Below are 25,081 nucleotides of genomic sequence, written 5' to 3' on the forward strand. Positions count from 1 at the left end.
AAAAGGGCCCTTACCTCCCATCTCATCCAGACTACCCAAGGTGTGTCTGAGGACCAACAACATCCCCTTGGGAACCTATTGGGAATGCAGATTCTCAGGCCTCCTGCGTGTACTCCCATCAGGAACCTTGGGTGGGATGGGGAGCAATCTGTTTTAACAAGCCCTTTGGGTGATTCGGATGCATGCGGAAGTTATAGAAACACCAATTAACTTCAACTTCCTCATTTTAGGAATGGGGAAATTCAGGCTAGACGAAGGAAGTAACAGCACACAGCTGGGCAGGGGCCGAGACGGCACATTCGGGGTGTTTGTCCCACCGTAGGTCCTTTGGTAGCTTCCTTGTTTTCTTCATTTATTTGCTCATGCACGCATCATTCATGCATTGGACCTGCCATCAGGCACTGCAGGCTGCAGTGGGGCCTCAACACCTCAGCCCCATGGACGCTGAGCAGCATCAATCCCCAGGCCTGCGTGCTGTGGGATGTTTCCTAGCATTCTCCACCTTTACTCCCTGGATGTCAGTAGAACCAACCATCCCAGCTGTGGTTATCTTCAGACACGGCCAGATGGCCCCCTTATGTAAGGCTGGCAGATAAATATAGACTGCCCCGTTAAATTTCAACATCAGAGAAATGATAAATAATTGTTTAGATGTGTATGTCAGATATTGTCAGCCTATATTTTTACTTGCAGAACGTGGCAGCTCTGTCTTGGGGGCAGATCTCCCTTCCTGAGAACCACTGGCCTAGATCTGTCCGTTGGGGTTTGAGACGTACAAAGGGCAGTGACTAAAAAGATCTGACGAGATAATCAAATGCTATTTGCCAGGGTGGACAGGAACTTCATCATACTCATCTCTGTACCCCTAGGAAGAAGGAGATTCTCGTTTCATCTGTCTGATAAACCACAAAACAGACTCTTAACTATAGAGAATGCACTGAGGGTCCCTGGAGGGAAGGTGGGGGCAGGTGAGTTAAATGGGTGATAGATATTCAGGAGGCACTTGTAGTGATGAGCACCGGGTGCTATGTAAACGATGGATCACTAAATCCTACTCCTGAAACTAGTATTACACTGTATGTTAGCAAATTGGAATTTATTTGAATTTATTTATTTATTTATTTATTTATTTTTAAGATTTTATTTATTTACTCATGAGAGAGAGAGAGAGAGGCAGAGACACAGGCAGAGGGAGAGGAAGAAGCAGGCTCCATGCAGGGAGCCCGACATGGGACCCGATCCTGGGTCTCCAGGATCACGTCCTGAGCCGCAGGCGGCACTAAACCGCTGGGCCATCTGGGCTGCCCAGCGAACTGGAATTTAAATAAAAACTTGGAACAATGAATAAATTAATATTCTATTAGATAATAGGTATGGAAACACTTTTGTCTGTACCAGGTACCTGAGTCTTTACTGGGCATTAGGGACACAATCCCTGCCTTCAGGGAGCGCATGGTCTAGCAAATGTAAATGAAAAAATGGGGTTGGTTTGACCCACATAGCATTTTTAAAAGATTTGACTTTGTGGTCAACATTCTAAAATGGGAAGCCATTACATAAAAGTCAGGATTTCTATTATCTGTTGGAAAATGTGGCACGTTCCAAATGTTTGGGACAGCTGGCACTCAGGTCTGCATTCCCATGTAGCAAGACTTGGCTGTAGCTGAGAGATGTCAGTCTCCTGTGATTGGGTCCTATGTCCCTGTCCCCCCACTGTCCCCACCACTCTCTGTTGCCCCATACCAGCACCCTTCACCCATTGATGTTTTCTGGCGGACACCGATAGGCATTGAATTTCAAAGTTCTGATCTGATAGGCAAGAGGGATTGGAACGGAATGTCCTTTTAGGTGGTCTGTGTAAGGCTGGTGCATTACCTCCATTTTGCAGATGAAGAAACTAAGGTTTAAGAAGATTAAGTGAATTGCTCAAGGTCATAAGAGCTACATGGGATTAGAACCCAAGTCCCTTGACTCCAGGGGCTATACTGATGCCCCTCCCCTCCCTGGTCAGAGTTCCTTGTGAGAAATAACACCATTACAGGGACAGAATGCTGTGGTACTGGGGACCCAGAGGGGAAGTGGTGAGAGGGACGGAAGGCCAGACCTCCTCATGCTCACTCATCTGTGAAAAAGAGTAAAAGCAAGAGAAAGCTGACTTGGGTGGCTGTTGAACAGTAGCTCTGACTGGGACCCAGGGCCAGCTCCTTAACGCACAACTACCAGGACTCCTCAGCACCCAGCAGGGTCAGGAAGCTCAGCCCACAGACCACGGTGAGTAGCTTTCCATTGTTGCTTTATTTGGGACCTCTTCCTCATTTCAGAAAACCTGTGTTCTTTGAAACCTGGGTTCCCACTTTCCCCCTCCCCCTCCCAGGGATTTAAGAAGCTGGGGGGCCTGACTGGGGCCAGGAGATTGATGCCAAATGAAGAGGACTCCCAAGGTGTATGAGGACCAGTCACAGGAAGGCTTGGGGCTGGTGCCGTCCTCACCCTTGGACAGGATCACGAATCAGCATTCAGCTTTGCAGGCCCACCAAGGTCCAGACAGAAGGAGACAGTCACTGACATGCAGACAGCTCAGTAGGGTGAGAGCCACACTAGGTCCAGGAGGCCAGGGGTCCACTCCACAGACGTTCCACTCAGCAGGACACTAGTGTTTATGAGTGTGTCCTGCGCCAGCACCCAGGTGAATCTCAGCACTGGTAACTCCGTGGCCTCAGGATATCAGTCCCCCTCTTTCCCATTCAGCTCCCTCTTCTGAGGACTTTGGGCCCGAGACCAGCACTCATGGGCCTGCCACAATGAGGGTTGGCTGGATGATGCTGGCACCAGATGGGCACCTGGGCTCAGCAAATGGCTTCATTGGAGATTCTGAGCTTCATACCATCTGCTGCTGCTGCTCTGGAATAGAGATAAGGATGATGAGGCTTCAGGCTGCTTCTCCCTCAAGTGGGTGGCAGGGAGACCCCCTGAGGACACAAAGATCAGGAATAAGGCAGAGAAGGGGCTCAGGAGAATTTGGGCAGGCCCTGGCCCCACATTGATTTCTACCAATGGGTAGAAGACCTGGTGGGTCTTCTTTTGGTGGGTTAAGACCTGGTGGTTACGGTGGGCAACGTGGTAGCATGGCTTAGCCGAGCAGAGCCTTCCAGGGTCTCCTCTCTTCCCTCCTTATCTTGTTGCACCTGTCACTCTTACCCTGTGCTCTCAGATGTGCACAGAATGTTCTTTTGTTCATTCCTATTAAAGCATATTCAATAGGACTCAGGGCTCTCACCCTACTGGGCTGGTCGGAAACTGAGTCTCAGTGTATAGGGAGCTTCTTTCACGTTCCAGCATTGCACATTGAATCCTAGGATCTCATACAGAGCATATAGCAGAGGAGGGACCTGACCTTCATGCCAGCCTGGCTTCTCCTATAATAGATGCCCATTGTCCAAAGGAGTCTGATCCCCTGAAGTCCAGCCCCGTCCACTTCCCTGGCATGCCTCGAGTCCAGATTCTTCACCAAGATTTGAAACCACCGTGCCTTGGGTTCAACCTTAGGGTTGGGTTATCACCCAGTACCTTCACCCAGAGGCCCACCATCTCCCCAAGGCAGCAGGGCCCAGGACATCAACACTCAAGGGACCCATGATTGTCTCTCCTTTCTCCTCTGGGTCACAGATGTAGGCTTCTCTCCCCACCCACCTAGGACCCCGGCTCCACCTTCTCACTAAACTCAGGTTTTTACAAAGGACAGAAAAAAGGGCTGTCTTCAGACAGCTTCTGCTTTCTACCTCAACTCCTGCAAAAAGTCTCGAGGCCAGGAAACCCCAAGGCTACTCTCTTTTTTTTTTTTTTTTTAAGATTTTATTTATTTATCCATGAGAGACACACACAGAGAGAGAGAGAGAGAGAGAGGCAGAGACACAGGCAGAGGGAGAAGCAGGCCCCATGCAGGGAGCCTGACGCGGGACTCGATCCCAGGTTTCCAGGATCATGCCCTGGGCTGAAGGCAAGTGCTAAACGGCTGAGCCACTCAGGCGTCCCCAAGGCTACTCTTTGAAGGGAGACAGGCAGCTGTATCTTACAGAGAAGGAAAATCAAGTCTCAGAGGCAATGGTGACACCTTCAGGGTCGCCTGGCCAAGGAAGAGTGCGGCCCACTCTCAGCGCTCCCAAACCTGTGCTGTCAGTCACGGGAGCCCGTGGGAGACTCAGGTCCCCCTCACCAATATGTCGGGTGGCCTTGGGTGAGTCACATCACCTTTTTTTTTTTTTTTAAGATTTTATTTATCTATTCATCACACACACACACACACAGAGGCAGAGATACAGGCAGAGGGAGAAGCATGCTCCGTGCAGGGAGCTTGATGTGGGACTTGACCCCGGGACTCCAGGATCACGCCCTGAGCTGAAGGCAGACACTTAACCGCTGAGCCACCCAGATGTCCCACATCACCTTTTTAACCTGCAGTTTCTCCAACTCTAAAAATGAAGCAAAACAGCATTACCAACCTGCTTCAAAGGGAATTTCATTTATTTTAACACTTCCAGAGCGCTCACTACATGCTAGAACTCTGCTAGCACTGTTGCCTTCTCTTGTCCAGGGCTCACAACAGCCCATGAGAGAGACACACTGTCACCACCCACATCTGAGAGGTGAGAAACTGAAGCTCACACAGGATTAAGACCTTGCGCAAGGTCGCATAGCTGGTGGTATATGGCAAAGTCAAGACTCAAACCCCGATCTGTCTGAAGGCGAAACCAGCTATACTGCAGCAAGAACCCCCAAGAAGAACAGGTGCGGCGAGTGCCTCGAAAGCTCTATGGTGCAATGCAGCCTCCAGGAACCATCCCCTCTTCCAGCTGAGCTCAGAAAAGAATTTAAGACCATTATTCCCTCTTCCCTCCACTTCCTGGGGAGAGCTAGGGTCCACAGAGCATGGGGTGTATCCTGCCCTGCCCCCATGCAAGGAAAGTGATGCCAAATGCCAAGAAAAGAAAATGGTAGAAAAGGCAGATCAATGGGATAGCCCAGAAGGAGAGGAGCCTCTGGTGTCATTCCTCCCCAAGCATGGGAAGGAAGGCGGCCAGGATCCCATCCAAATCAGGAGGATGGGGATCCCTGGGTGGCTCAGTGGTTTAGCACCTGCCTTCGGCCCAAGGCGCAATCCTGGAGACCTGGGATCGAGTCCCACACTGGGCTCCCTGCATGGAGCCTGCTTCTCCCTCTGCCTGTGCCTCTGCCTCTCTCTCTCTCTCAGCCTGTGTCTCTCATGAATAAATAAATAAAATCTTAAAAAAAAAATCAGGAGGATGATGGTCAGACTTCCCCGTAGAAATGGCTTGGGTTGGGCCTCCTCTGGGCTTTGCTGCCTCTCTTCTCCTCCCCCACCTGCTCCTACCCCCCACAAAGGAGGCCCTGAATCTCCTTCTCACACAATGAGTCAGAGACAACTCTTCCCACCACGGCTCCCTCCCTCCCCTCTGCCCTTTTCTCCCTGGGGGGTTGAGGCCACCCCAAAGTTCTTCTGAGAACCACAGCTGCATTCACACTATTGCCTCTGCTAGACAGTGAATCCATCCTCTGTGTGTCTCCGTGGATCTGCCTGGGTCCCAGGGGAATCTGACAGATCCGAAAGCAGGGGACAGGAGCCTGCTGAGAACGGGGAGGGGGTACAAAGTGTCATGGACTTTCTCCAAGACTTCACAGGAGTCCCATCTTAGCAGTACTCACTTAGCAGATGAGGTTACCAAGGCTCAGTCACATCAAGTAAATGGCAGAGACAGGACTCAAGCCCAGGTCTGTGTTTTCACTACCTTCCACCAGCTTTGCCCAACAGGGAGGGAGGTTTTCTAGAAGGTTCACACCATTAGGAGGTCATGGAGCTTAGTTCCATTTTTTAAAAATAATTAATGAATAATGATTTTGCTATTTAAAAGATACTTTTTTCAGTGTGAGAGCTTCTTAGGATAAACAGAAGAATCAAAAGCAGAAGTTAGTAGTGATCAAACAAATGATGATCTAATTTCTCCCAACCAGGATGTTTATCATTTGGCCAGTGGAGTGGCTTTGGCTGGTACATGGTTTTATATAGGATCTTATTCTTAGTCATTTATTATTTAATGTATATCCTTAATGAACCAGTGATTAAAGGCAGGATGCAAAAGGCATTCTGATGTCAGAAACACAAGGAACTAAGGAGAAGGAAGATGGTACGTCCCCTGCAAATTTACCTCAGGATTCATAAATTGTGTTTATCTGTTTACATTTCTTATATAGCATATCAGGGAAATTCTTGCACTTCCCAAAATTTCAAAGAGTGTTAAAAAGAGAAAATAATATGTGCTCTTTCTTCACCCATATCGGGCAAAAAGTTAATCTACACCGGCAGGGCACATGCAGAAGGATGCTTGCCAATCAGGACCCGAGATCTATTTTCTCTTGCATATGACAAACGTTGGGATTCTTCTAAAAGGATACAGATCAGCTTTTTAGGCGTCAAATGCCAGAACTTAAACCCTCAGGTCTTGAAAGTGACTTCCATTCTCTTGTTACATCTCAGCCTATTTTAATGTCCACTTGGTCCCCCAATAAAACATCGCTTCAATATGTGTTCACCAACCATACATTCCCTTCTGTCGTGAATATGAAGTGGATCAAGCGCAGATGCCACTTGGAAAGTGAGAAGTCAAAATTTATCTTCACATATCATGCATACAATTTACATGGTTTAAAATAAATGTTAGGGAAATTTTTGAACTGATTGAAAATAGTACATTTGGCTTAAAATCGCTTCCTTTTTCATGGGCCATACAAAATCATGGCTCAACTGATTGCTGATGGAGTTTCTAACATTATACATCACTGTGAAACAGTTGCTGAGTCAGAAGACATTGGAGACATTCCAGTCTGACCCCCTCATTCTATTTTCTTTTACTCTTTCAGCTTGGGGCATGATCCTTTTTTTTTTTTTTTTTTTAAAGATTTATTTATTCCTTCAGAGAGAGAGAGAGACAGGCAGAGAGAGAAGCAGGCTCCACGCAGGGAGCCCGACGTGGGACTCGATCCCGGGTCTCCAGGATCACGCCCTGGGCTGCAGGCGGCGCCAAACCGCTGCGCCACCGGGGCTGCCCTTGGGGCATGATCCTTAGATAACCTGGCACATAGACAACAAACATGATAGTTAACACTCATTGAAGGTAGATTAAGTGCCAGTCAGGCATCTGTTATGCATCTGCTACAGGCCACCCACCCCATTTACTCCTCACAACAGCCTTGAGTGGACGTACTTTGGTTTATCCCCATTCTATAGATGAGGACACTGAGGCTCAGGGAGCTGAGGCAATTTGCCCAAGACACCACGGATCTAATAAGAGGCAGAATCAGAACTCACAATTGTGATTCACGGATGCCTCTTAAATCTCTGTAAATTTCCTTCTTTTTTTTTTTTTAAGATTTTATTTATTTATTTGAGAGAGAGCGAGATCACTAGCACATGAGCAAGGGAGGGGTCGGGGCAGTGGGACAAGCAGACTCCATGCTGAGCACAAAACCTGATGCTGGGTTTGATCCCAAGACCCTGAGATCATGACCTGAGCTGAAGTCACATGCTTGACGGACTGAGCCACCCAGGTGCCCCCTGTAAATTTCCTTCTGACTCTCAGTTGATCCTTACCTGTTTACCACGTCTCTTTACAGAAGCAGGAGCTGGAAATCCAGGTCTCCTTGCAAGTTAGTGTACCGAGGGAGTCAGTACGCTGGGTCTGATCCCAAATCCCAGGCCAGAAATGGCCCTAGAGCCCAAAGCAAACAGATCCACGAGTCTGAAATAATTTGCTCTATCAGGAAGGGGTAGGTGGAGTGTGCGTGACGATCACCTCCCCAGATGTCTGGCCCATCTCTGGCTTCTCCTCTTCTCTCCATGGCCTCACTGCCCACACCAGGTGTAATTCATTCCTCAGTCTGCATCCAGCTGTCCCTGTGACCCTCTAGCCACTTTGTCACCACACAGATGTTAGTGGTCCCAAGCCTTATGAATCAGCTGCTTTGCTGGTGCCAGTTTCCTCAATCATAAAATGGGAGTGCTACCAATCCCCTGGTTGGCTTGTCATGCAGAATAGATGAGTTAATACAGATAATACAATAAGCGTCCATTACCGTGTTACTCTCTATTAGTGTCATAACCACTACTGTGTTTCAAGAACTGGCCTCCACAGCTCTGCCACCCCACTACTCCCACCTCTGTTCGGAGAACCAGTCTGAACTGCAACCCCCACTGCTGCCACTAGAAAGAACCAGAATGAAGGTTAAGGGCAGGGACTCCACCTTTGCTTCCCAGCAAGCCAGGAAAAAGTAGAGGAGCCCGGGGGAAGCCAAAGGGGACTCAGAGTATCCACCACCCCTTCAAGCCTTGCCTACTCTCTTGCAGTAGGGAAGCCACCATTGGAAAGTCCTTGTTGTCTTTCAAACACCTCTGCCCCCTGGTTATAAGGCCTTGTTTGCCCCACAGAGAGCACTTCATGGTCAGAAGGGATGACCAGCCACTTCCAGGTGTGACTTTAACAATGCACACACAGGGATCCCTGGGTGGCGCAGCGGTTTGGCGCCTGTCTTTGGCCCAGGGCGCGATCCTGGAGACCCGGGATCGAATCCCACATCGGGCTCCCGGTGCATGGAGCCTGCTTCTCCCTCTGCCTGTGTCTCTGCCTCTCTCTCTCTCTCTGTGACTATCATAAATAAAATTAAAAAAAAAAAAAATTTAACAATGCACACACACACACACACACACACACTTTTCCCAATGACCAATGACCAATTCACCAGTAGCAACCTACTCTTGGGATTGAGATCCACACCCTGTTATTAGTCATTTAGACTTTAGTGTGACCGAGTCTTCAGAAATTTTCTATAGCAGGTTTTCTTTGAAAAACAGGTATAGGCTTTGTAATTCCTATTGTAAAGATGAAAGTGAAGGGCAGAGAATCAGTGACATGCCCTGAATCACAGGGGAATTCCCTGTTGGGACAGAACTAAAATACACATCATCAGACAGCCCATCCCAAGACACTGACCCCTGGGACCTGGTGAAATGGGAAACTGGGGTCCTTATGCTATTCACAGAATTTCAAGAAGCCCACCCCCCAAAACAGGATAGAGATCCCCCAGAAGAAAGCTGTAGAATCCATCTGAGCAGCTGGGAGCACTTTTTTTTTTTTTTTTTTAATTATTTATTTATTTATTTATTTATTTATTTATTTATTTATGATAGTCACAGAGAGAGAGAGAGAGGCAGAGACATAGGCAGAGGGAGAAGCAGGCTCCATGCACCGGGAGCCTGATGTGGGATTCGATCCCGGGTCTCCAGGATCGCGCCCTGGGCCAAAGACAAGCGCCAAACCGCTGCGCCACCCAGGGATCCCGGGAGCACTTTTTAATTATGGGCCTGAACCTGAGTTCAAATTGGACTTGGTCTTTTGTATGACCACAGGCAAGTCACTTCTCTGTGCTTCTGTCTCCTTGTCTACAGAACAGAGGCGGTGATAATAGTACCGCTCTCCCTTGCTTATTGTGAGGATTGCCTGGGTTCACATGCAAAGCCATGCTTGGCACTCAGAAGCTGTCAGTGTTACGGTAGGGTCACCCATGATCCCACCCTTGCCCTCACATCTACAGCCGGGCAGGTGACGCTCTGAAAGGCTTGTCCTAAGTCCTCTTGCCAAGGATCCTTTGAATCATTCTGAAATGCTAGGCCAGGCATGCCCTTCTCGCTGATATATACTCCATCAGCCTTCTTCCCCCCTATAAATAAATAGATCGGTGATGTCCCCTTTGAAAATCTTGAAGATAGTTACCCTCATTGAGGATTTTCACAAGTATCAGAGAGAAGTCCTTCAACCAATTCATTTGGCAAATATTTATTTATGTGCCAGGCAGTGTTCCAGGCACTTGAAACACAGCAGTGAACAAAACGGACGATGAGCACCTGCTTTCTTGGAGCTGAGATTCTACTGCCCTGGTTATTAACGGTGCTGAAGGCCCTGGTTGGAGAGAATAGTCCAAGGAGGAAAGGATGGAGAGTAGAGGGAAGAGATTGTTGCTCAAAGTATGAGAAAGATGCCCCTCTCTCCAGACTGGCCTGCCTTCTGAGGACGGGGTCTCACACCAGCATGGAGGCCTAGGTCTGAGTTCTGGCTCTGCCACCTGCAAGCCATGTGACCTTGGGCAAATCCATCTAGCTGAGCCTCAGCTCCCTCACCTTAAAACAGGGAAAGAGGAGCCTGGGTGGCTCAGTTGGTTCAGCATCTGACTCTTGATTTCGGCTCAGGTCATGATCTCAGGGTCGTGAGATCAAGCTCTGCATCAGACTCTGTGCTGGGCATGGAGCCTGCCTAAGATTCTCTCTCTTTCTCTCCCTTTGCGCCTCCCCTCGATCCTCTCCCTCTCAAAAAAGAGGGGTGATGGATAAGACAATCTATCCAAAAGTGCACTTCTCAGGATAAAGGAGGTAATACAGGTAAAAAGCCTGGAGTGCCTGCCACAAAGGAAGTACTAAAGCACAGTGGCAAATTCATTTTCTTCATCTACTTTAACCAGAGTGACATATGGCAACAGGCTGAACGCAGAAGCAAAGATTCCAGACAATTAAGAGGTTCCCCCCAAAATTTTTCATTAAAAATACATCATTTATATTAGCATGTAATAGGTTCATTCGACATTTTTTTTTAAGTTTTCAGTTTTATTTTCTAACACTGTAAATAATAAAGGACGCCTCTCGCCTACTTCAGCGAGAGCCCTGTACGGTCTGGGTAACTTTTAGGATGGTAAAGGGGGTACTGAGAGTGCAGAGTCTGAGTACTCCTCCTCTAGGCTTTCCTGAGCAGGCTTCTCAGGCCAGCTCTTCTGCAACCTGACAACACTGCCCTGCCCCATGTGGTTAATTGCACAACTTTCAAGTTGGAAAGACACTTTGAGGTGCCATCGAAAACCCATTCATGGAGCAGATGGCCATACAGAGAAGAGGACAGTTTTGCCTGAGGTTACTCAGCCATCAGTGCCACCCCAGACGGAACCAGAATCCTGTCTCCTTGGTCCAGGGCCAACATCTTTCCCCCAGCCTGGTTAATAATCCATCAGGCTCCCCAGCACACTCTCAGCTTCCCGTTCACTCAACCCCAGACATCCTGAATGGAAACAGAATCTTCTCTCTCTGCTCTCCTAACTCTGTCCCCTGCTCCCTCCTGCCTCTCAGCCTTCCTCCTTGACACCCCCTCCACCAGCCCAAGAGCATGACAGAGATGATGTCACTCTCATTTGGTGCCAATTAGCAAAGAACTTGGAAGAGTGAGGGGAAAGCTGTAATATGCATGCATATTATATATATATATATAATCTCTATAATATAGATTACAGATTATATTATGTATAATCAGCCAACAATGGAGGGTTTACTGTGGCCCAGGCACTGTATTAAGCATGATGCTGTCTCAATTAATTCTTGTGCCTCACTACTGCCAATAAAGTACGTACAATTTGTTATCCCCATTTTACAGATGAGGAAACTAAGGAAAACAAGTGAGTGACTTCATCTGAGGTCATAGAGCTAACACTTTGTGCCAGGACTAGAAGTCAGGTCTGTCTGCCTCTAAAGCCGAAGAGCCTGACTGGCAAATCCTTGGGTCTCAGGAGATCAGGATTTCACCAGGTGGGTGGAGATAAGACGAAAGTCTAGACCTGTTAATGTAGCAGTGGAGGCAATACTGAGTGAAATTGGTCAGAAGAAGAAAAAGCCAGGAAGCTACAATTTTGCTCCTGGGGCTAAAGACCAAAGATTGCCTGTGCCAGTTGTTTGGGCAATCACCCTGGGCAGGGTCATGCATTAGATCCTGTCCCTTTACCAACCTGACTCTGTCATAGCACAAGGGCTCAGGTCCTAGCTTTGCCTGTCACTTGCTGTGAATTTTTGGGTGATGTGCCCTCTCCAAACCCATTTGTTCAAGAAACGCTACCTGTCTCAGATAACAATCACAAGCTCTGCCCCACTGTGCAAGCTGTCAAATATGGTATGGATGTGGGCATTATTAGTTCATCCTCTAAAAAGGAAGTTGCTGGGGCGAAAGGTAGTAGAAAAAAGGAAGATATCTGAAAAGACTCAACAAAATTGTCCCATGTGGAGACTTCAGATTAGTCAGTTAATTACCAAGAATTAAAGAAGGTAAAACAACAGGATGGGACCCTGGTCTTCGAAGAAATGAACAAAAGCGTGGGTTCCCAGCACCCCTAGCAAGCTTCTTAATCTCTGGACCCCAATTTCCTCATCTGTACAATACAGAAAATAATTATACCAGCTTTGCAGGGCTGTTTTGAGGTCTAAATGAGATAATGTGCTGAGAGCGCTAGTACGATGCCAGGCCTCATCATCGTTATCCTCCAATCGTCTTTTCAGATGGCAGTGCTGGAGAGAGGGAGAGAAAGTGACTTCTCCATAGAATCGACTGAAGCCAGAGCCAGGCTCAAACCCCGAGCATCCATCCTAACTTGGGACCCTCTTCACATTACACACTACAGTTCACTCAGGCACCCACACTCCTGCTTAATTGTTTTAAATCATTATTTAATCTGCACATCGAGAATGCAGGTAGTAATAGTTTCCCCAGTCACAGATGAAGAAACTGAGGCTCAGAGTTCTTGAGTAACTTGCCCCCAGGTCACACAGCCCACCCACAGCAGGGCTGGGATCTGAAGCCAGCAACGTTTTATTCCAAAGCCGTGGCCCTTCACCTTTGCTGTCGTGGAAAGAGGCCTCAGACACCATCAAGCTTAATTCCTTCCAAGAGGGAGGCTGGAGATGATACAGATCGATAAAGGAGGAAGGCCCAGGGAGAACAAATGTCCAGACAACAGGTGGTGACGACCCCGCAGACCCTGGGTGGGAGCGATGAACGGTGAGTGGACAGCAGACAGACTCTTCCAGCCCCACAGGGAAGACTCAGGGAGGGTGAGTTTCTTCGCCAACCACTAGACGGACATTTGAGAATGGCCTTATGTTTTTTTTTTTAATTTTTGCTATTTTATTTATTTATGATAGTCAGAGAGAGAGAGAGAGAGAGAGAGAGAGAGGCAGAGACACAGGCAGAGGGAGAAGCAGGCTCCATGCACCGGGAGCCCAATTTGGGATTCGATCCCAGGTCTCCAGGATCGCGCCCTGGGCCAAAGGCAGGCGCCAACCCACTGCGCCACCCAGGGATCCCGAGAATGGCCTTAATGATCATCCTTTATGCCAGTTCTATAAATTACAAATTCTTTCCTTAAAGGACTGGAGGTGGCCTATATTATAAGTTAGGGCAGTGGAAATAATAGCAGAGCATTAGAAACCACTAAAAAAAAAAAAAAAAAAAGAAGAAGAAGAAGAAGAAATGAATCAGGAACCAACCTTGAATGACCCACAGGCTTGCATCGGATTTAGTTCTGAGCTTCCTGGCAGCTGGGGAAAAGAAACACAAAGTCTCTCTGAAAAAGCCTGCTTTTTCCCCAGTGGACATTTGTTCATTCATTTATTCAATGAGTTTTTTGTTCATTCATTTTTCATTCATTTGTTCATTCATCATTCAGTTTTTTTTCATTCATTTTGTTCATTCATTTATTCAATAAGTTGATTTTATTTTTTTTTAATTATTATTTATTTATGATAGTCACAGAGAGAGAGAGAGAGAGGCAGAGACACAGGCAGAGGGAGAAGCAGGCTCCATGCACCGGGAGCCCGATGTGGGATTCGATCCCGGGTCTCCAAGATCGCGCCCTGGGCCAAAGGCACGCGCCGAACCGCTGCGCCACCCAGGGATCCCAATAAGTTGATTTTAAAATACTTAAGTGCCTCCTTTATGCCAGGCCAGGTGCTCACGTGCTAGAAATCCCAGGAGAAATATATTAAAGAAATCTGCCAGGGCGGCCCTTTGCATCTGTCCCCTAGGACAATTTCCATACTTTGCCTTCTCCTGGGACATATGCCACTGGAGAGATTTTAAGTTCCTTCACACACATGCTGTTCCACCCCCGCTCGGATGACTACCGTAGTGGTCTATTTACAAGGTCAAGAGCCTGGAGAGTTGCCAACCTTTTAGTTCACTTTCTGCTTTAGACCTGCTGTTTGTGGTTCCCACCTCTTTCCAGAAGTCTGGTTCCCTGGGTAAGCAGTGCTATGGTGAGATGCTCAGGGTGAGGCTCAGGATGAGTCCCAATGGGCAATATCAGTCATGGCTTGGGAACAGGGAATGGTGGCTTAGAGACCATCTAATTGTCTCACTTAACTGGGCTGACTTCCACCTCCCTAAGGACTGCTTAGCTCAACTTGGACGGAACCCCTCATTAAAAAAACTTTGTTTCAGTGTGAGAAGGGACTAGAATACAAAGATGTCATCACTCCCTGATCCAGATTCTACTCTTAAACTAGGAGCTCACAGTCCAGGAAGCAAGAGGAGACAAATATTATTGATACAAATAGTAGAAGGTAGACAGTGATCCATGCAGCACTGAGTTTCATCCACCTGAAGGGGTTAGGGGAAACCAGAGAATGCTTCCTGGAGAAGGTGGCCTTGATATAGGACTTGAAAAAAATAGATAAGATTTGGGCAAAGGCCAATAGCCCAAAACTCCAGAGAACTTCCTGGCAACTTGTAGTCAAGTGCTATTAAGCATAGAGGGGAACTAGGAGAAGAAATGTGGAAGGAAGGCCTCATGATTTCCTTTCCTACAGCTGGACACAATACCAAGAGCCCAACCTGCATGGGCTTTGACCCATGCAGGTCAAACAGGTTTTTATTTTTATATATTTTTATATTTTGACCTTCATGGGGATAAAGTGTCAGCTGAAAGTGAATGGAGATCTTTCTATCTGCCTCAGCTCTCAGATGAAGCTCAGATAAGACTCAAACACAGAATCCTGTAGGAACCCTATAAACTAACTCAATTGAGTCACTTCCTGCCTTTCACTGAACATGTGCTGAGCCAGGTGGAGTGCCATGAATTTAGTAAACTTCTATTACTTCATCTGCGCAGCAATGTGATATGGGCGGTATTTCTCCCAGTTTATAGATGAGTGAAACAGATGTGCAGAGAGATGAAGTAACTCGCCCAATGTCACATGGCCCTTTCAAGTAGAGAGCTGGATTGGAATCCAGGGAGGTCTGGGCACAAAACCTGCAACACTGGGATTCAACGTGGTTGAATTCAACCTAAGGAGTCACCCAGTCTACCCACCTGCTTTATTTTTTTACTATTTTTTATGTATTTATTTTACAGAGAGAGAGCCAGAGAGCACAAGCAGGGGCATGGCAGAGGGAGAGGGAGAAGCAGACTCCCCGCTGAGCAGGGAGCCCCATGTGGGGCTCTATCCCAGGACCCCAAGATCATGACCTGAGCTGAAGGCAGATGCTTAACCCTGAGCCTACCCACCTGCTTTAGAGATGAGAAAAGAAAGATCCGGAAAGGAGAAGGGAGCTGCCCAAAGACACTCTATAGCAGAACAGGAACTGGAACCCAGACCCTCCAACTCTAGGTCAAAGGGAAAAATGATGGCTCTTGCCCTCAGTCTTGGCTTTTCACTGCTGGTATAGTGGCCACAATCAGAGTCACGTTCAGTTCACCTCACCTCACACCTTGTCCCTGGTGTGCCTTGGGCTTTAAATACCAGGAATGCGGGGGCAGCTGTTACTATGGCACTCCTTTTTTCACTTCACACTTTCAGTTCAAGTAGGAAAACCCCCCAGGGGCAACCCCCTCCTCCTACCTCCTCACCTGAAGTTTCCTTTCCCAGACACTCAGCATCAGTATAGGTCAGGCTGCAGGCTCCAGGTCCACCTTACCCACTGAGCACCAACATGCTGTCGAAGAAAAGAGTGTCAGGTAGTTTGGGGGCTTTGGCACTGTTCTTGGGTGGGGATGGCACTTGGCTGGTTGGTTGGTTGGTTGGTTGGTTCTCTTTTAATCATGCATTTGTAGGGCAGCTCTGGTGGTGCAGCGGTTTAGTGCCGCCTGCAGCCCGGGGTGTGATCCTGGAGACCCGGAATCGAGTCCCACATTGGGCTCCCTGCATGGAGCCTGCTTCTCCCTCTGCCTGTGTCTCTGCCTCTCTCTCTCTATAAATAAAAATCTTTTTAAAAAAAATCATGCATCTGTACAGTCAGGTCACGAAATGGTTTGGTGTGCCTCAGTGCTTGTTACTATTTGAAACTCCACAGACACAGTGATTAAAAAATATGAACCCTTTCTCTTAACGAATGCACAGACATAAAGTATTCTGCACGCCTTGAAAGGATTGATACCCATCACAGCATACCCCTTTGAAAAAGCCAGGGTAGAGGTCATCAGCCAATTGTTTTTTTCTAAGGAGAATGAGATAGGTATTGTCATTGTCATTTCATATGTGAGAAAAGGGGCTCAGAAAGTCAAAGGGACTTGCCCAGAGTCACGTGACCAGCCATGGCAGAGGTGGAACTAGTACCCTGCAACACCGCTCACACTGGGTCTCCCTCTGTGCTGGGCACTCAGACCTAAGTCCTTGCCCTGGAAGAAGGCCCATCTAGGAGCCAGATGCTCTGATTCCAGAAGGTATTTCTATTTTTCCATAGGGAAGCCAGGCTTCCTGCATTTCCTGGTGCTGTGTGCATCCTGTTGCTGTCGGATGTTGTCTTGTTAGGCTCTCCATCAAAAGGCCTGCATTTCCTGCCCTTATCTAATTTGGACAATACCACAGGTCGGTGGCCACACCAGACTTGGGTGAAGCACTAAACACCGGCAGCCACCACCCTGGCATCCCTCTTCTAGGCTGGACTCTGCATAAGGTAAGCCACTCTCTGATGGGAGGAGGCTGTTTCCTAAGAGAAATCTGGAGAGAGGGGGAGTTTGGCTGGGACAGCGGGGTGCAGGGAGGAAGGTTCCAGAAGTGGCAGAGTGGGGACATGGGAACTAAGGAAGGCTTGCACTGTCTGTCACTCATTCATGACCAGAGCTAAGAACGAAGCTGGCACCATTTCCTGTCTCACTCAGGTGTGACTTTAGCAACATTCAGCAATAGCTTTCTGTCTCAGACAAAGGCACCATCCCAAGCTTCTATAGGCAGGGTCACCTCTGTGTCTACAGAACAAGGGTCTTATCTTGTGACTTGGAGGATGTGAAATCTCATTCCAGCTCTGCTGCTGTTTTGTTGGGTGACCTCAGGAGATTACTCCCCCATCCCTGGACTGTTTTCTCGATGCTAAAATGATGGAGCTGGATTAGATGAGAGGGTTTCGATCTGTTCCTCGGACTGCCTTGAAGACAGGGCATAGGTGATATGAACTCAGACTTTACCTAACTTAGGAATAGAAGTTCCATCAATTGTAAAATTGTTCTGCTCTCCCAAAAACTTTAAAATCACTGGATTATATATATATTTTAAAGATTTATTTATTTATTCATTCAGAGAGAGCGAAGAGAGAGGCAGAGACACAGGCAGAGGGAGAAGCAGGCTCCATGCAGGAAGCCCGATGTGGGACTCGATCCTAGGTCTCCAGGATCACACCCTGGGCTGCAGGCAGCGCTAAACTGCTGTGCCACCGGGGCTGCCCAAAATCACTGGATTATAATAAGAACTGCCATTTATTGAGCTCTTGTAATGTGATGGGCATATTATTTTTAAAACTTCATGGAGTAGGTGAATTATCCCCTTTGAAGATGCTCAGGATATTAATCATCATCATCATCATCATTTCTGGTATTGTATTAATTGACTGAAATCCTCACAAAACCCATCTTACAAATGAGAAATGAAAAACCCAAGGCATTCGGTATCTTAAACAAGGCCACTGGGCTGGAATTTCAAGCTGTAGGAGGATGTGCTACACTCCCTCCAACACTCTCCCTTGGGGTCTGAGCCCATTTTACCTGTGAAATAACAATACTCATAATTTTATTTTATTTTATTCATTCACTCATTCATTTATTTTTAGATTTTATTTATTTATTTATTTATTTATTTATTTATTTAGAGAGTATGCACGAGCAGGGGGAGGAGCAGAGAGAGAGGGAGAGAGAATCCCAAGCAGACTCCGTGCTGAGCATGAAACCTGACCTGGGGCTAGATCCCAGGACCCTGAGATCATGACCTGAGCTGAACTGAGCCGCTTAACTGAACCACCTAGGTGCCCCCTTATTTTATTTTTTTTAAAGTGAACTCTACACCCATTGTGGGGCTCAAACTTCTGACCCTGAGATCAAGAGTCACATGCTCTACTGACTGAGCCAACTAGGCACCCCCAGTACCCATAATTTGTATACTATAAAGTTGTATGGATTACATTAGATTGTGGCTGTGGAAATTATTTCGTAGAATTTTGATACCATCCAAATGGTGGTTAGTTCCAGTTGGAGAAAAGCTTAGTGCAGAACTGGTTACAACATAAGCAGAGTAATGCAGGGAGCTTCCTTTGTGATGGAGCATCAAGGAAGGCTTCACTGGCTGAAAGATGAGTCTAGAAGAAAGGTAAAGAAGGAAGGTCAGCCAGAGAAAAGGAACCCTGAGGTGAAGGTGTGAGCAAAGGTGCAAGGAAGTAGAGCTACCTGGGAAATGATGGAGCATCCGGAGGAAGAGTGGAGCCAGCAGGGCTTCCTGCAGTGGCCTCTGAGCGGTGAGGCCTGCCCCGGCTGTCCACGCGCCCTACACCACATTGGTGTGGGCTAGCACTGTCCCATGAAGACACAACATGAGCCACAAGTCACTTAAAATTTTCTAGTTGCCACATTAAAAATGAATGAATGAATCAATGAGTAAGAAGGAACAAGAGAATGAAATGAACATTCTTGTAGCGGCCTCTTCAGTTACACACACGTCACAGTCCCCTGGGAGCATATTCCCAGGAGTGGAGCTGATGCACCCAAGGGCGGTGGCATGTCAGCCCCATCAGTTGGGCAAACCCAACTGCTCTCCACAATCGTTGTGCCAACAACGGCAGGTTTAATTTTTCACCCATCTGATGGGAGGGAAACTTGCATTTCTGTTCTGGTTGCCACTGAGGTGAGACATCTTTTCTAAGGATCACTGACCATTTCTCTTTCATGCCGTTATTATTCTTGTGTATGGGTTCTCTTTTTTCTTGAGAAATCTGATGTGAGGCTTGTCTGTTTTATTATCTTTTCAAAAAAACGAGCTTCAGAGGCACCTGGGTGGCTCAGTCAGTTAAGCATCTGCCTTCCACTCAGGTCATGATCTCAGGGTCCCGGGATCCAGGCCCCCGTCCCTCCCCAGCTCCCTGTTCAGTGGTGTCTGCTTCTCCCCCCCCCTCCACAGCCTCCCCCAACTCATCCTTTCTCTCTCTCTCTCTCTCAAATAAATGAATTAAATCTTAAAAAAAAAAAAAAAAAAAAAAAAAAACCTGGTTTCAGTCTTTTCACTTCTTTCTAGTCTCCATGGGTTTTCCTATGTCATTAATTTCTGGTCTTATTATTTCTGTCTTCTGCTTGCTTTTTGTTTATGCTGTTGTTCTTATTCTAATTTTGTGCTGTTTATCGCATTTGTCCTTTTTCTATTCTGAGCATGAAGGGCTATATATTTCCTTTTCCGGGCTGCTCAGATACATCCCACAGATTTTATTTATTTATTTATTTATTTTTAATTTATTTTTAATTTATTTATTTATTTTTCATCCCACAGATTTTAGTGTTACAGTTCTAAACATTTCTGGTCTCCTGGGTAACTCAGTCAGTTAAGTTTCTGCCTTTGGCTCAGGTCATGATCCCAGGAGCAGCCTCCAGGGGAGTCTGCTTCTCCCTGCCCCTCCTCCTCTCCCCTCCCCTCTGTTCATGCTTTCTCTCTCAAATAAATAAAATATATATTTTAGAACCCACAATTCAAAGTATTTCCTAATTCCCTTTATGATTTTTGACCCAAGAATTATGCAGGAGTGTGTCTTTTAAATCTTTGTGTTTATGAAGTCTGTTATATTGTTTAAGTTCTTGATTTCTTAACAAATTGCACTGTGGTCAGAGGACATGGTTTGTATGTCAGAGATTATTTTAAATTTGTTGAATTTACTTTTCACCTAAGACTTAGTTTTGGTAAATGTCCACATTTGCTCGAAAACCATGTGCATTCTCCAATGACTGGGTGCTGAGTTCCATATATGACTATTTAATCCACGTTGTTAATTGCATGTTCAAACCTTATACATTCTATTAATTTAACAGCTTCTGAGAAAAGAATCAGTCACTATTCAATTTCATTTCACGGCAAGTCCACAAATATTTACTGAGTACCTATTATGTGTCAGGTACTATTCTAAGACTATTCTAATGAAATGTTCTCACTGCAAGCATAACGTACCTACACCTTTGGAAGTAGAATGCAGTGACATTTTAGTGAATAGGCTGTTTTGAACACTTGTGCCTTGGGGTGTTTACTGAAGCTTTATGAAAACTTTGATGTTTTCCCAGTATCCTTAAAAGTCCCGTCCATGCTTTAAAAAGTATCTCTGTAGGAAATGCAATTTATAATGTTTTTAAATTCTCAAAGGTGAGATATCTTAGCTGCTTTCTGGGCTTTCAGACAAGTTTTAAATTCAGCTTTCCTGTATGTTATTAATACTTTTGAAGTTTGTGATGTGGTCATCTAAAAGCCCTTTTGGAGAAACTTCACAGTCCCACAGTCCTTGCCATACAGCTTCATTTGACTTCTTGAACACAGCTGAAAAGAACCTGTTGGTCGTCGCTCCTCCCCCAATACCACTTAGAACTTTAATAATAAAGGTGGCAGGTAAAAATTTAAGGAGCCTTTTCCATTATCTTATGTTGCAGGAAACTTTGTAGTTTTGAGGTTTAACGATGTGTTCCTAATTTTACATTCATCATCATGCTAATAAGTATGTAAAACATTCTTTTGTGTGGAAGCATTTTGTACCTCCCTTCATTAAAAGCACAAACAGACAAAAAAAAAAAAAAAAAGGCTGCGGGAACCTGCGGCGCTGCAGCCATCATTTGTATCAGTGGACAAAATAGTTCCTGACCTCATGGAACTTAAATTCTAGTGGAACAAAAATTCTAGTGACTTGGCTAGAAAGTATATTCCTCCAGAGAAAATTCAAGTTTGCTTTCTAACAATATCTAATGATGTCCCATACAAGACTTGGGTACCCTGGTTTGGTGTTTCTCAATATTTAGGACATACTCATATATAAAAAAAAGATTAATTATCTGTCACTTAGATTTATCTGGATTCTTATATCTTATCTGGCAACCCTGCTGGTGTGAAGCCAAAAAGTTTTGTCTTTGTTGTCAAAACTGCAGCATCTTACTTACCAAAATGGGCAAACAAAACAGAGCAGAACATCAACAGAAAAATCCCCTCCATCTTATCGTTCTGGATTCCATTTTTTTCTTGGTTTTGATTTCCTTGTGGTTTTTGAGCCTCAGAGATTTCTCTTACTTTCAATGGGAAGTCTCAGGATTGGTCTTTTTGGAAACAAAAGACCAAAAATCTTGCAGGCCACTTCTGCTTCTTGAATTCCCACATACCACTCCCAAGGCAACCAGTACAGACCTACTGACCCAGTAGAACGGATTGAGGGCAAAATATAGAGGACCCAGATATACATTGCTATTTTCAACATATGATCCGCCCACACAGATAAAGGGTTTGCCTAGAGCTGTTGGTTGTGTGAAGTCATTATTACGCTAATTGAAAAGGACTCCTTTCTTCTTCTCGTTGTGCTGCAGCAAAGGCTTCGAGGCAAGCCCAGCAGCAGCCAAGGGACCCACCCCATGGAGAGCGGCGGGGTGATGGAGGCAGCCAACGGCTGCAAGGATGCCCTGGATTTCAACCCCATGAAGGAATACATGGTCCTGAACAGTTCCCAAAGGATAGCTGTTGCGGTGCTATGCACCTCCCTCGCCCTGCTAAGTGCCCTGGAGAACCTGGCCGTCCTCTACCTGGTCCTGTCCTCCCACCGGCTCCGCAGGAAGCCCTCATACCTGTTCATTAGCAGCTTGGCTGTGGCTGACTTCCTGGCCAGTGTGATCTTTGCTTGCAACTTTGTAAATTTCCACGTCTTCCATGGCATGGATTCCAAGGCTGTTTTCCTACTGAAGATTGGCAGCGTGACCATGACCTTCACAGCCTCTGTAGGCAGCCTCCTGCTGACCGCCATTGACCGCTACCTCTGCCTGTGCCACCCATCTACATACAAAGCCCTACTCACCTGTGGGAGGGCCCTGGCAACCCTGGGCATCATGTGGGCCCTCTCTGCATTGGTCTCCTACTTGCCCCTTATGGGATGGACTTGCTGTCCCAATCCCTGCTCTGAGCTTTTCCCCCTGATCCCCAATGACTATTTGCTGGGTTGGCTCCTGTTCGTTGCCTTCCTCTTCTTTGGCATCATCTACACTTATGGGCATGTCCTGTGGAAGGCCCATCAGCATGTAGCCAGCTTGGCTGAACACCAGGACAGGCAGGTGCCAGGGATGGCACGAATGAGGCTGGATGTGAGGTTGGCCAAGACCCTGGGGGTGGTGCTGGCTGTCCTTTTCATATGCTGGCTCCCGGTACTGGCCCTCATGGTCTACAGTCTGACCACTACCCTAAGTGACCAGGTCAAGAAGGTCTTCGCCTTCTGCTCCTTGCTCTGTCTTGTCAACTCCATGATCAACCCCATTATTTATGCCCTGCGGAGTGGGGAGATCCGCTCCTCTGCCTACCACTGCCTGGCCCACTGGAGAAGGCATCTGAGGAGACTTGGGCTTGAAGGAAACAAAGAAGTCCCAAGGTCGTCAGTCACTGAGACAGAGGCTGATGTGAAAATCACCCCATGGCCAGATTTCAGAGGCCTAAACAGCCCTGATTGCTGATGACACCTCTTCCACAGTTTTAAACCAGCTGAGTCAGAATCATTTCACTCCTCAGGGGAAAGAGAGCAGCCTTGACCCTATTGTCTTACTTGAGTCAGGCTCCAGGGGCTTAGACACTTACCCCTTTTTGTTGATAACTGATGTCTCTAACACCAGGCAGGTGGCCTGGCTGTGCCTATTTGCATGAGACTGTTGGATAGCTAGACCCTGTGAGGAGTGGCAAGGTGGGCGAGAGGATTGTGCAGGCTCAGTGCACGTTCAAATTACAGAACCTCCTCAACAAAATAGCTTAGTGTTTGCATCCTCCAGAGACCCCAGGACCCAGAGAGAGCCTGTAGGCTCACCAAAGAGGAACTCAGAGGAAATCTAGAAGGTGAATGGATTATGTTCCTGATATCTCAAGATGTCAGGTAGGATAGCTGGCCAACAATGTTCTTGCTTCATTGTTGGGACATCCTTGGTTCTAAGGCTATGAAAGACCGCACTTTCTGTCACCTTTGCCTGCTGAGGACCAAAATCTTTGATATAATAAGGATTAAGCGTGTTGATTCATCTCTTTCACAGGTAATTGACAAGCCTCTAGTTCAGGGAATCTTGTTATTAGGGCAATGGCCCCACTTGACACCCTGATAATCTCCACTCACAGCCACTGTGACCTCCTAGGTCCCTGGGGAATACAGAGGAAGCTGGGACTGGTTGAGACATAGAATTTTCGGAGAATTTTATGGACCCTCTATAGTCCTTCCACTGGAAGCAGGCAATGGCCCAGTCTAATACAACTCCAAGAAAAAGGAAGACATTCACTAAGATTTCATAAACCCCCATATTGTTCCTGGTTGCCCCTCAGTTCAGCTCCTTTGTCTCCTCCACACCTATATAACAAAAAAATAAGCAGAGCAAGTAGGAGAAGGGGGAAATTCCCTTTCAATGTGCCAGGTATGGGACTGGCATCCCACAGTCCATTATCTCAAGCAAGAATGCAGTCCCATGCCTTTGAAGATTTCAGGTCACCCATATCTTACATGTCAGGGAAGGTAGATTCCTACCAAAGAAGCTTACTTAAAACAATAGGCAAGAGAAACTGTTGTTGGTGGGGAGGATAACAGAGGAGCTCTAATGCAATGATGTGGGACCATAGAATAAAAGGAAAGACATTGATTAAACATGAAAATTAAAAATATTCATTTAATATTTCCAAGACAAGGTGTCTACTATTCATTCACTCATGCACCCATCTCACAAATATGTGCCAGGCTTTGTGTTAGCCATAAATGGTTGTACATCCATAAATGAGACTCTGTCTAACGGGGCTTACATTCTACATTCTGGTGGGAAGACAACCACTAAAGAAGATAATTACCGGTGGTAAAATGAAGGAAATCATCAAGGTCATGTGATAGGGATTAATTGGGGCAACTTTAGGTAGGGTAGACATACTACATGCTCTGTCATAAATGCCAGCTGGCTTTTATAGAGTCTTTACTAAGTGCCATACACTGGGATAAGTGCTTTCGAAGGAAGTATTTGACTTAGTCTTCACAATAACCTGATCAATAAGGCCCTCATTTTATGGATAAGGAAGTAACTAAGTGGCAAAATCAGTTGCCTGAGATCACACTGCTGATATATACCCAAAGCTGGGGTTCCAAAGCCTTCCCCCTTTACCACTAACCTCTTGGCCTCATTCAGTCAAATTCTTCTTGTTTAGGAATAATACTCAATTTCTGTAACATTAGATTGCTGCAATCTGAACTCACCATTACTTCTCAATGTACTTCACTTTATGTCCTGTATTAATTTCCTGTAACAATTTCCCACAAACTGGGGCCCCTGGCTGGCTCAATTGGTGGAGCACGCCACTCTTGATCTTGGGGTTGTGAGTGTGAGCCCCACGTTGAGTGTAGAGATTTCTTAAAAATAAAAATCTTTTTTAAAAAACACAAAACAATTTTCCACCAAGTGTCTTAAAACAACAGAAATTTATTCTTTCATGGAAGCTTCTGGAAGCTAGACGTCCAAAGTCAAGGGATGAGCAGGGTCATGCTCCTGCCAGAGGTTCAAGGAGTCTTCTTCATTGCTTCTTTTGACTTTTGGCAGCTCCTGAAGTTCTTTGGCTTGGGGCAATGTAACTCCAATCTCTGACTCCATCTTTATATGGCTTTCCTCTCCCCACCTTATCTCTTGGCATCTTCTTTTAAGGATGTCATTCGTTGGATTAAGACACATC

At 46.4% G+C, this 25,081-nt stretch overlaps 1 protein-coding gene across 1 annotated transcript; it reads left to right on the forward strand.

Moving 5' to 3' along the window:
• The first annotated feature begins 2,169 nt into the window (after window positions 1-2,169).
• On the forward strand, window positions 2,170-24,792 carry CNR2 (cannabinoid receptor 2). The gene is made up of 3 exons (XM_041764952.1): window positions 2,170-2,271; window positions 16,611-16,823; window positions 21,727-24,792. Exon 3 carries the CDS (start codon window positions 21,772-21,774, stop codon window positions 22,852-22,854), a length of 1,083 nt encoding a protein of 360 aa, XP_041620886.1. The 5' UTR covers window positions 2,170-2,271; window positions 16,611-16,823; window positions 21,727-21,771; the 3' UTR covers window positions 22,855-24,792.
• The last annotated feature ends 289 nt before the right edge of the window (window positions 24,793-25,081 follow it).

The sequence above is a fragment of the Vulpes lagopus genome, chromosome 8, assembly GCF_018345385.1.
Source record: "Vulpes lagopus strain Blue_001 chromosome 8, ASM1834538v1, whole genome shotgun sequence".
Classification (NCBI taxonomy): domain Eukaryota; kingdom Metazoa; phylum Chordata; class Mammalia; order Carnivora; family Canidae; genus Vulpes; species Vulpes lagopus.

Bases quoted from the DNA above. Each gene is read 5' to 3' on its own strand.
- CNR2 (XM_041764952.1), top strand. From the start codon at position 21,772: ATGGAGAGCGGCGGGGTGATGGAGGCAGCCAACGGCTGCAAGGATGCC.